The sequence below is a fragment of the Kwoniella europaea genome, chromosome 1 (assembly GCF_036810445.1).
Source record: "Kwoniella europaea PYCC6329 chromosome 1, complete sequence".
Classification (NCBI taxonomy): Eukaryota; Fungi; Basidiomycota; class Tremellomycetes; order Tremellales; family Cryptococcaceae; genus Kwoniella; species Kwoniella europaea.
This window is the reverse complement of record NC_089487.1, coordinates 14772798-14784642: the sequence shown is the minus strand read 5'-3', so window position 1 is coordinate 14784642 and position 11845 is coordinate 14772798. Positions and strand designations below refer to the sequence as shown.

The following is an 11845-nucleotide window of genomic DNA, read 5'->3' as shown; positions in this document are numbered from 1 at the left end:
TCTAGAGATTGTTGATAATTGTGAAGGACAGGAAGTATGTTTACTCACGTGAAGGGTTTTTTTGAGGATGATCTTGAAGTATGAAGAAGAGGTTGATCTTGATTTGGATTCAAGATTGATTGTTTGACATGCACGAACCGAAGCCAGAGTCAGAGTGCATCCAACCAAGCCAGAGCCAACAAGCTGCAAACGGACAGACAGTGAGTGAGCCAAAACCCAGAGGACAAACTCGTAGCTGCAAAAACAGCAAACCAGTCGGAACGAGGCGGAAGACAGCTAGCTACCGTAGAGTCACTTTCTTCGGCGTTTGCTTATCACCGACACTCCCGCATATCATCGCCCAGCCCTGTTTTCCCAATTTGATTCCGTGATTTTGCCACTCGTTGATTTGCTGAGGTGATTACGTATGAAACGCGGTGTGTGTCTGTTGATGACGATGCCGTTGATTTCTGAATTGATTGACTCTCTTGGCCATGGTCGGATGGGGTGTCTCGTTCAGCCGGTTCATGTCTGATGTTGGTGTTGTTGATGTTTGTGTATGCTCAGACATCGTTTCATAAAATCAGCATCATCTCTATAACAACATGATATAACATCTCTCCAAGGTCTCTCCTTCTTCTCCATCACACAGAAGCGAAACCACAGCAGCTTACTTGGTTAGCCGCAATGGTAAGTCAGGTTGAATGACATCCAAAACACACTTCACCACTCAATCAACCGACCGTGCGTTTCTGTAGCAACTATGCTGACGCTCAGTGACTCCGATTTCTCCCTTCCATCTTCTTCATACGTCTGTCCCTCCCAACTATCTCACCATAATCTACTGCACCCCGCCCTTTCTTCTAATCTGATCGACAATGTCTCATCGAATGAAACAGTCCTCCACAATGGACGTTTCTTCACCCGAGAGGAAATCTGATGCGGAGTTCCAGCAGATCCTGGACTCGTTTGTAGGCGATAAAGAAACCGTATTGACTGGCAACTTACCTGATCGTGAGTCAACTCATCGCTCATATGCAGCGATAACTGATACATCGATGATACAGTCTTAGTAGGATATGAGAAAGATCATGACACTAAGATCTTAGAGGAATCAGATTTCGTCGGTGTCCGTCAATTATGTGAACAATACCCAGATTTGGAACTAGGTCCCACCGATCTGTTCGCCTTCTTGCAGTGAGCCGATCATCGATTTATGATACACGGTCGAAGCTGAACAATCTCTACATAGAGCGGTATTGAAACGAGATACATCCATACGTCCCACTTCACCTCCATCACCTTCACCTATTCCTCATTCATCTTCTATGCCGCCTTCTGCTTTTAAAGCAGCCCAATCTTCCGTTGATCAATCCGCATCACGTCATCGTCGAAGACATTCGGATCGTATCAAATCACCTTCAGACTCGTCATCTTCCAGCTCCTCGGGCGAAGAAGATAACACCCGACCTCGATCGCAACGTCAGACTTCCGCTCCCCCTCAAAGTGCTCGAGCTTTCCCTTCCAACTCCAATGCCGCTCCCGCACCACCTTCGGGGTGGCAACCAATAAGGAAAAAGACCTTATCCGATCCTAGTCGATCTGACGCATCGCTCAGCTCGCCTTTATCATCTCGAATTCGAGGGGCACCTCCTTCAGCTTACGGGGGATTTGCAAGGCCCAGTCCGGCAAGTAGGAGGAGAAGAGGATCGTCCGGCGCCGCTGGACAATCATTCGAGGAGGATAAGGATAGGCAATCACCTGAACCTTCGTTCGTCCCTCGATCGACAAGCTCAGCTTCATTCACTTCTCGGACATCATGGCAAAGTAGACCTACATCGCCTTCTTCCCAGATGGACGAAGTGGATAATACCGCTTTCCACGCTCGAGCCAAATCACCAGCAACGGAAGATGACGATGAGCTCGATCATGCCGAGATGGATACTTTTGTGCCCTCAGGCCAACATGATGAGCATGAAAACGGACAAGAAGAGCTCGATCAGATAGATATGGATATCATGGGTCAAGGCTTGTTGGGAATTGGGGGCGATGCGCTCAATCCGAGATTAAGTAGAATATCAGTAAGCGGCTTAAGCATATCTAGATAATAATATATTCCAGCTAACTTGTTCCGGTAGACCGAGTCCACCAATTCGTTACGAACATCGCATGATACCGTCGCTCGATTACGAAAGGAAAATACGGAATTATTGAGGAAGCTCAAGGAGACTGAAAAGTCATTAGCTGTCCAAGGGTAAGCTTTCCCGGACTCGCCGCATAGGTCTTCAACTTATCGTAAAACGCAGTGCCGAAAATGAACGACTATACGAGGATCTCCAAGCGAGATTGGATGAAGCTCAATCAGAGATAGCTCAAAGAAGGAAAGATGAAAAAGATATGAAAGGGAAAGATCGAGCTCAGCTCATCCAAATATCAGGAGTAAGCTCTGTTCATTGCTTCTTCTGTGTCAAGAGCTAGTTCAGCTTATGTGTGTATTCCTTCCAGTTCGAAGCTGATATCATGAGCTTGCAAAGAAGTTTGGAAAATGCCAAGATGAATCATGCGAACATGCAGAAGATGTACAATTCACAGTGTGGTAAGTCGATTTTCACGATGCGATCTTCACGATGCCCGTCCGGCGTGTTTTCGCTGACACATTACTCAGACGAGGCCCAGCGACTGCGAGATATGTTGAGAGACAGGGATGACGAGATCCGATCACTAGAGGAGAACGTCCAAGCTCATGCAGCTGACGAGGAGAAAGTGAGTTCAGCTGAGTATGGCGATATCCTTTCGTCTGAAGCTGATTGATATACTTTTAGTTCAATCGAGAAGTCCAGGCCCTCGAATCGGAAGTGAAACGACTCGAATCAGACCTATCGGTCGCTCGCCAAGCGGAATCACACCTCGATGTACAGAAGCAAGAGAACCTCGCTCTCAAGGAGACCATCGACAGAATGCGGTTTGATCTGGACGAAGCGCGTGCGCAGGCGGCTAACTCAGCTGGTGCGTCTGGTCATCGAGCTCAACCCAGTGGATCTTCTGGTGGTGGTACACTGTCAAGAAACTTGGGCGATGAACTCAGTCGAAGACTCTTGGATGCCCAAAAGTTGGAAGAAGAAAGTGATGAGGGGGAAGTTGTCGAGACTGTTGTTACTACTCAACGTACCAGGGTGAGTGCGACTCGGTGATACAAATTGATGAACAGGAGCTGATCAAACAATGGTTGGTCGAATGAGCAGAAGAAGGGAACTCGAACTACTGGTCAACCCGGTACAACATCAGAGGAACAACCCTTGATCCGAATCGAAGAGGGAATACGTGAATATGCCGATGCAAGTCTGCAAACGGATCCTATATCTGAGCTGGAACCTCGACAGACCACCCCGATCCAACAAGAAACGGAGGCCGGCCCTTCTCGAAGCGACGTACACGAACATCCACCGGCATACACCGCCGAGCCTGAACCTATCAACAAGGCCGAATTGATCTCGCAGATACATCCCAAACGACCTGGAGAAGTTGTGGAGTATGACGAAGATGTAGATGAGGAATATGCTTTCTTGACGAACGCACTAGGTATGAGATGTACGGTCATTGAGGAACAGATGGATGCGCAGAGAGCTGAGAGGGAGAAGAGAGGTGCTTTAGGTATGTCCAGTCGCTTATAAACATTATACACCAAATCGATCGTGATCTGTAACTAAAAGCTGATCACCGACTGTCCTTCGTATGGACATAGCTTCATCAAGATCGAGAAATAGGAGTTACTGGTCGGAACAGCGAAAACAATACAAATCAGGTATCGTGAATTATATTTTTTACAATACGGATAATTCGGTACGAGATCAAGTTGGTAAAGTGGCCATGTGCGTTGTTGCTGCATTTGCAGGTACGTGTCTGTATGCTAATTTAATGCACATTGTGAAAATCGGTTGAAGCTGACTTATCTGTTGATGTAGTTGGTTTGGTGGCTGGATCTCACATATACGCTACGCCAAGTGGTATCAATCCCAGAGATTATCAGTTGTTCGCTCAGATGAATACACTCGCTGGGGCTGCTGGCGTGGGCGAGGGGTTCTTACCTATGGGTATGTTGGGTGTTGTAGAGCAAGGAGCGAGGATGATAGCTGGCAATGGACGTATACCGACTTGATCGTTGGTGATGAAACCTTTGTCAGTCCTTTTAATGTATATGACTGATCGATCGATTGAGTTGGATATTTCATCGAGAAGTCTATACAGTGATTTAATCAATGGACATTTTAATTTACATTTGGGTTGGAGGGTATGAGTAACTTATACGTCATGTTGTGAATAATATTAGTATAATGATGATAATGATGATAATGATTATAATGATTATAATGATTTCGATTTCCTTTTTTAATTAGGTAGATACCATTTATGGATTGTACAGACAAATCGTATGCACACTCGTTTTCGAATGAAACTTCGAATTAGTATAACAGCTAGTAACAGTCAGACTTAGCTTGAATGTAAATATGTGAATCAATGCAATTTGCTAAGTCAAGTAATACAGTACTCAGTAGTATATACTATAATAAACAATGGCATGAATCTAGATACTAGTCACATTAAACATGGTAGGAGATAAATGAAGCTTGACAGTATATGCTAATGCTAATGATAATGATAATGATGACAACAAGTATTCGATCGAGATTAACAACCCATAAATTAACGATAATCTACCCAACTACCCAACTACCCGTCTGACCATCTGACCATCTAACCATCTAACCATCTAACCATCTAACCATCTAACCATCTAACCATCTAACCATCTAACCATCTAACCATCTAACCATCTAACCATCTAACCATCTAACCATCTAACCATCTAAACAATTTGATAACCTATAATTTAGGACTAATTGCACCTCCTAAAGGACTTTCTGACCCTCTCCTCTCGTCATCTACTCTGATCGCATGTATCTGTTCCTCCAACATGGGTATACCATTAGATGACGTTGGAATACCTTCACGTATCGATCCCATTGAAAATTCTTGATTCCATTCTGTTCCTATCCCTGTCGATGTATGTAGATTTTTAGATTGAGATTGAGGTTGTTCATGGAATGAAGAAGTTTGACTTCTTGATAGATTCTTCATTTCCTGCCCACCACCACTGTTACTGTCAATCTTACTTTGCGTGCCTCCTCCTCCACCTGCCGAGGCAGTTCCAGCCACTCTACTTCCTATATTCTTTAATAATCCATTGAAACCTGACTTTGAACCGACCGGTGTTCCCCCACCGGCGGCATTACGAGGTGAGAAAGTTCCTTTTCTTACTTTTTTACGAACCACTCGTTTGGTACTTTATTGATTCATCAGTCACTGTTGAGCAGTAAAGTAAGAGAAGATACAAGCACTTACTGCCATTCTACTACTCCGTAGATAATAGCATCCAATACACCTTGAGCTAAGATCATCCATTTGGAAATCGCTCGGAGCCCTACAGGTGGATTACCCGCAAAATCATCTATGCACCCATACACAAGATCAGCTACTAATCTACATCAATATAATGGGTGAGGAAAGAGATCACTCACAGATCAAACGTATTAATGACACAGAGAATAAGAACAAATACTAAAAAGCACATCATATTATCAGTCAATACTCATAGATCCAAAAATCACTATAATTATCACATTAAAATCGAAGAAAACTCACTCCAAGAGGGAACCATAACATCAACAAAGCCGTTTTCCTATTTAAATACGAAGACATCGATTCCGGTACGAGCTCAAAACTTTCATCATTATTCGTCGTACTTTGTCGAGGTGCGAACCTATCATCTGCAGTGTGCGAACCTGGAGGTGGCTGAGCTAACATCCTAGCTAAATCCCATTCATCTTCATCTTCCTCATTCTCCTCGGCATCATCTCCTTGAGTGTCGGTCCGATCACGATCGTTTTTAGACGTTCGTCTACTACTCTGTGGTGCAATTGTTCCTGGAGTTCCTGGTGCTCCTGGAGTTCCTGGTCCGGACCGTGTGGTGAATTGGAAATTCTGTTGTGAGAATGTAGGTGTAGTTGGTGCTGATCTTCTACCACCAACACCACTACCGAGGGTCGACCAGGGATTATCGGAGCGTGGAGGTAATGTGATCTTAGGTAATGGTTGAACGGATGAACGCATCTGCCGAGCTTCAGATCCATCTTGTCGAGCTTGATCAGCCACTTGGAATTCACCAGGGGTCAATTCGATACCTTCCGATATAGTGATTGAAGGTCTCTGCCTCGAATCTATCTTTGGTGATTGCCCTGGTCCATGCCCATATTCTATCGAAGATATCGTACTTTTAGGTGATGATGGCAATTGAACCGATTTCTTTCTTTTCTTCTCACCAGCTCCCGTCAAAGCTGAACCACTAACAATAGAAGATTGGGCAATGTACGTATCATCTGTCGATTCTCTTTTATGCTGTGGATGTGTCTGGGTAGTATCCTGGTTTCTGTTTGGATTTCTAGGGTCAATATGATCTTCTGAAGGTATCGATGGCATTCTAGGAACGTATAATCCAGGTGGTGTACTTCTCAAATTCGTTTCTTCCCTTTGATGTTTGACCGAATTTGAAATGGAATTCAACCTTGATGAAGGTGAATGAACGTTGGTGGATATCGTAGTAGTTGAAGATCTTTTCCGTCCACTCCTCCATCCATTCCAAATCGATCCTGAATGTATACTACTAGGTGAAGGTCCACCGAATCGTTGTCCGTCTACTTGGAAAGCGGGTAATTCCAATTTCTCCCATGGTGGTACTTCTTTTGTAGGTGAGAATGAAGGTCTTCTGAATCCCGAATTCTTCCTGGTCGGTTCTTTCTCTTTCTCTTTCTCCTTCTCTTGAATCACAGGAGGAGGATCGGTGCTAGATGAAGAGGATACATTCGATTGACCCTCAGGTAAGACCGATAATACTTCACCGCTACTTCCTCTTTTCCTCCTGAAAGGTCCATTGGTAATCAACGAGCCGAATCGTTCCCTAAATTCACCTTTGTCCTTGTTACTCGTCGAACTGACAGTCTCATATGGTCCCCCCGTAGCAGAGTTGGAGCCGGGCAATCTGATCTTATCAGGTCGTTTGAGAAACACGTATAATCTGGCGTACAGAACGGTTATGGCGATGCAGACGACACATCTGATTGATTCGATATCAGCTTACAGTGCCCTCACCATCGTATAGATCAAGCCAAGACAGAAGTGATGCTTACCTTGGAATGAATTGCATTAATTCCGAATACAGACCTGCATTCGCACCGTAAAAACATGTACCGCCCGCTAGAATGGGATGACATCGAGTATAATACGTCAATGAAAAGATCATCAAGAAAGAGAAACTCAACTTACAAGGGTAAAATCCAAATAATTCATATCCCAAGATAGCGACAGCGATAGACACGACCCAGACTACACGCGGAAGAATCACAGATCAGTCTCAGTCTATTATTCCTTCTCTGAAGAGATAGAAGATCAGACGAAGATGTCGACGAAAACTCACCAAATGCCCATAAGAGATACCACCTCTGCTCCATCCATAGTGTGAACCAATGCAAGGGCTATAGGATTGACATTAACGTGTTATTACTTGTTTGGTTTGTTTGTATATGAACAACTTACATAGATGAGGATCATGAACGTAGCAAAGGCCAATATGAGTGTCCAGCCATGTTCTATACAATTCACCGATCGGTCAAGGTCAGCTTCAAGGGGAATAACTAAGGAAGCTAGTATACTTCAACCGACCAGTCCACAGTATAGCGGTCAATAAGAAACCCAGGCCATCACATGACACAGTCCCATGAGCGATGGCACTCCCATCTCCCGCTAAGAATAAACATGAACTGATCAATCCGACGATCCTGTTGTTCCCATCCAAAGCCAACATATTGGTCAGCGACACACAACCTTATCGTCGTGCCTTGCGAAGAGTGAAAGGAATCCAAAGGATGGGGTTGGGGGTGGGGGGTTACTCACCCCAATAAGAAATCGCTGACGATAAGAGCTTGTACGATCCTCGTCCTTGTCGTACCTGGTCTACCACGTATTCGTTCAAGTACGAACATGGATACTAGTATCATACCTGATCCGAGGATTGTCAAGCACTATTACGTTTTAAAAAGTAGCAGGGTCAGCGTGTTGTGTGTTTGTGTGTGCGTGTCACGTCAAAGGAAGGTGAGGGAGCTTACCAAAATGACAACATTGACGATCGATACCCAAACATCGTCATCTGATCTTGTAACTTGATCTGCTAAAGCTATCCTTCCTATATCCAGATCCACATGATGCGCCCTACGCGATATCGATGATATGAAGTAGGACATGTTGATCTGAGCAACCCGAGTGGCAACGATCTATACACAACTAAACAAAAAGATTCGACCCTCCCGTCTTTTTTCTTCTCTATCTTCTTCGTGATTGAATGTTGAGTAGATGAGATGAATGGAGTGGTTATTATTATATATATATGAATTTTGATTTTATGATAGTCCGTGACATTTTTATTCGGTTTGGTCGATTCGATTAATTTCAATTATCCACAATTCACAATTCACGATCCACGATCCGTCCCAGTATACCTATAAGTTATGCTTTCTTCCTATCTTTCTTCCTTTTTTTCTTATCCGTTCCTTGAATCTCAGATTACCTTCCTTCTTAAGCAAGATGATATTGACCAAATCAAAAGTTCTTCACTTGTTGTTAAGATGTTTTTCACTAGATGTACTGTATACTAATGGTGGGTTGTCCAGTTATCCGTTTTCGTGGGGGAAAGGTAACTGAGATCAAATGAGTTGATTCGTCATCCAAGACTTTAGTTGATTCCAGCACCAGGACCAGCACCAGTACCAGCACCAATACGACTGGATCGTGACAGTACGTGACTCGTGATGTATATCTAACTAAGGACCAATGACTGTATGGTCCAGGTCTGGCTCGACTCTTGTTTTTGAGTGATGGGTGGTGGAGCCAGTATCGATTCGATTGATCTAAAAATGAATGGTTGGTATTCTATCTATCTATCTGTCTGTATCTGTACTCCTCTATGCTACGGTATATGATAATAGTCTAGTCTAGAATTATACAAATGATGATAAATGAATTAACAAGAACAAAACTACGAGTAAATGAGATTCCAAGACGCTAAAAGTTAAATTGACCATTCAAGCAAAAGAGTAGAAGTAGAAGTGTAAACAGGCCGAAGGGGAAAAAGAACAAGGAAAGTAACGACGTATGTACTCTTTAACTGTAACCGTAACTGTAACTGTAATTCACCGCACCGCGTTTCTGGTTCTTAATTCTTCCTGTTTCTTCTTTAATGATGTTGTTATACTCGGTTATTTTCTCAAATATGATGAGGGGATGACGTTGAAAGTGCTGGAATAGGAACACCCCTCCTGTCCCGCGTGTGTGCTCGCTTCTACGGATCTACAGTAACCTCATTTCATATTACTCGTACAGTAAGCATGACCACCTATACCGAGGCAAACTCTTGTACTATACTATACTTCGTTCCAACAAAACATATATCAATCTTTTATCTTTCCCCATGCTGCTTGATCGTTCTACCCCCACCACGCCACAATTGTATTGTACTGGACTGGACTGTGCATTGTGGACTATAATTCGCGATTTTGTCCGATCGGAGTAAAACCGTTTTTGTCTCCTGTTGTTTCCTTGTGATTTTCCTGAATGAGTGACTCACATTTTAGGGAAAGACATCACAGAGTCTTCGTACTGAATACAGCACTTTGTCCATTGTATGCATTGTATGCATCGTACTGCCAAGTAGTTGAAATGCGTCTAACCATGATAAGCAAGAATTATCCATCATTACATTTATTATCATTCTCAGTAGAGCCGGCCCCGGCTTGAGCTGGTTGAGTGTGAGGCAGAACTAAGTGTCGTCTTTTATCTAGATTTGTACATAGAAATATCATGCTTCATATACATGTCGATTATAACAATAATACAGAGGATGATCCAATTTCATTCTCAATGCACTTATATTAAGCATTCCCAGCAGCCCAAGTTTCACTACTCTTAAATCTCTCACCTTCCGTCCCTCCCCATTCGACAGGTCCTGAATTAACCGATTTATCAATATGGAAAGGTAGGTCTCTCACTACATTCGAGATCAAGATGGGGAAGGGCGATTGGTTTAGAGCGTATCGGGAGTATGTGGTTGGTTGAGCATAGGCTATGGTGGATGTATGAATTAATCTGCGATATGACATTGAGATCAGATTGAGGGATTTCAGCTCAGAAGTACCTCAAAATATCTTGTGAAGCTGGACCAGAAGAAGTGTTCAAAGTTGTATGCGAGGGCAGATTGTCACTCACACATCGGATGTCAATCCTTTGATAGGACTATGGGTAGTTCTGAATCGCTAAAAAAACCATTTATATCAGCTGGGCAATTCGTTTAGAGGATCGTGATACAGTGAGCCAGTTGACTTACATGCATTCGATATTCTCCCGTTGTCTATCAGACAAAACAATAGTATTAGCTGTCCACTCCGTCCGAAAGATCTCTTCCCAATGTAAAGGATAACTCACCCCTATCCTATCATTTGTGGACTAAATCACAAATATCAGCTCCCGTTTCACCTTTCTAGTGTGATTTTCCTAAATGACGGTCCCACTCACATGATATTCTTCCTCATGAGGCCACCATGCCCCACCAACTTCCACCAAACCCTCCGAATCCGTACCATCCAATATACCCGTCAAACACCCTTTGAGAGGATGAGTGAAAATAGCATCCACTTCATCTGGATTGGGTATCAAGTCGTTGAGAATCGATGGTGAGGATATAAAGCATACGACGGCTGATAATATCACCATATATCAGCTGATCCAATTCTTGTCTAGAGGAAGGAAAAGGAAAGGAGAAGAAAGGACATACGAGTAACAACTATATGATTTTTCATATGTGAATTTAAAGGTAGGATAGTCATGACTGGTTCTAGTATCGTAAGATGATGTATGCTCGGATGGTCCAAGGGAAGACCAACTTCTTCGAAAGCTTCTCGGCGCTATTCATATACGTCATATCAGCTCAAAAGACCTTGGCAAACGTCGTGTGTCAGATATATATATATGGATAGACAAGCTCACCGCTGTATGTATAACATCCGGATCTTCAGGATCGACTTTCCCACCTGGTAATGCCTATCGACACCGTTAGGTCAGCTGGTGAGTAAGCTTGACCAATCTGCTCTCGTGTGAAGAAGAAAGGTGATGGCAGCTTACAGTCTGAGAGGGATGTCTCCTGTGATACACGGAATAATACCAATCAGTATTTTCAATCAAAGTACAGCAAATAAGAGATCTGAATAGGGCAACTCAATTCACCTCATGGTCTTCGCTCGAGTAGTCAACAACACATGTAATTTATCATCTCCCTCTTTCTGAAATAGAGCTACCAGCACTGCAGCCTGCTTCACTAGACCAAAGCTATTCCCATTGGACGTTGAACGATCAGCCACGGTGCTTCACGAAGATAGCGTGAGCTGACTCACTCGGTAGTAGGAGGAGTTGGATAATTAGCTAGATTCTTCAGGCAAGTTAGGGATTCTTCAGATAGATCTGCTAGAGATTTGGAAGGTATATGCTGGAGTACATCAGAGCTGGATTTGTGATGACCATTCGGTATCGACGACTCGGGCGCAAGTTGGACAGTCATTGATAATTGTACCGGTGAGATGAGAAGGAGAAAGGTTGATTGGGAATAATGGATATAGCAACCACCAAAAATATAATGTTGTAGTAATAAGACCTTGAAGGTACAATGTTGTATCTGTGATGGGTTTATGCTTATCTATTAAGCGTCGACCGA

At 43.5% G+C, this 11845-nt stretch overlaps 3 protein-coding genes across 3 annotated transcripts; 1 reads left to right on the top strand and 2 right to left on the bottom strand.

Annotated features, from left to right (window-relative positions):
• Positions 1 to 887: 887 nt before the first annotated feature.
• V865_005641 (uncharacterized protein) lies at positions 888 to 4135 on the top strand (the record flags this gene model as incomplete). The annotated part of the gene is made up of 12 exons (XM_066229410.1): positions 888 to 993; positions 1047 to 1176; positions 1232 to 2060; positions 2118 to 2233; positions 2286 to 2418; positions 2485 to 2575; positions 2645 to 2742; positions 2802 to 3152; positions 3222 to 3318; positions 3379 to 3630; positions 3722 to 3871; positions 3942 to 4135. 12 exons carry the CDS (start codon positions 888 to 890, stop codon positions 4133 to 4135), a joined length of 2547 nt encoding a protein of 848 aa, XP_066085507.1.
• A 725-nt stretch (positions 4136 to 4860) lies between these two features.
• On the bottom strand, positions 4861 to 8330 carry V865_005640 (uncharacterized protein; the record flags this gene model as incomplete). Its single annotated transcript, XM_066229409.1, has 11 exons — positions 4861 to 5320; positions 5380 to 5485; positions 5556 to 5595; positions 5680 to 7147; positions 7221 to 7287; positions 7357 to 7416; positions 7508 to 7565; positions 7627 to 7679; positions 7753 to 7868; positions 7984 to 8111; positions 8196 to 8330. 11 exons carry the CDS (start codon positions 8328 to 8330, stop codon positions 4861 to 4863), a joined length of 2691 nt encoding a protein of 896 aa, XP_066085506.1.
• Positions 8331 to 10013: 1683 nt separating this feature from the next.
• On the bottom strand, positions 10014 to 11692 carry V865_005639 (uncharacterized protein; the record flags this gene model as incomplete). The annotated part of the gene is made up of 10 exons (XM_066229408.1): positions 10014 to 10227; positions 10348 to 10394; positions 10466 to 10489; positions 10564 to 10584; positions 10654 to 10835; positions 10913 to 11042; positions 11125 to 11178; positions 11260 to 11278; positions 11362 to 11463; positions 11529 to 11692. The coding sequence occupies 10 exons, from the start codon at positions 11690 to 11692 to the stop codon at positions 10014 to 10016; spliced, it is 957 nt and encodes a 318-aa protein (XP_066085505.1).
• Positions 11693 to 11845: the final 153 nt, after the last annotated feature.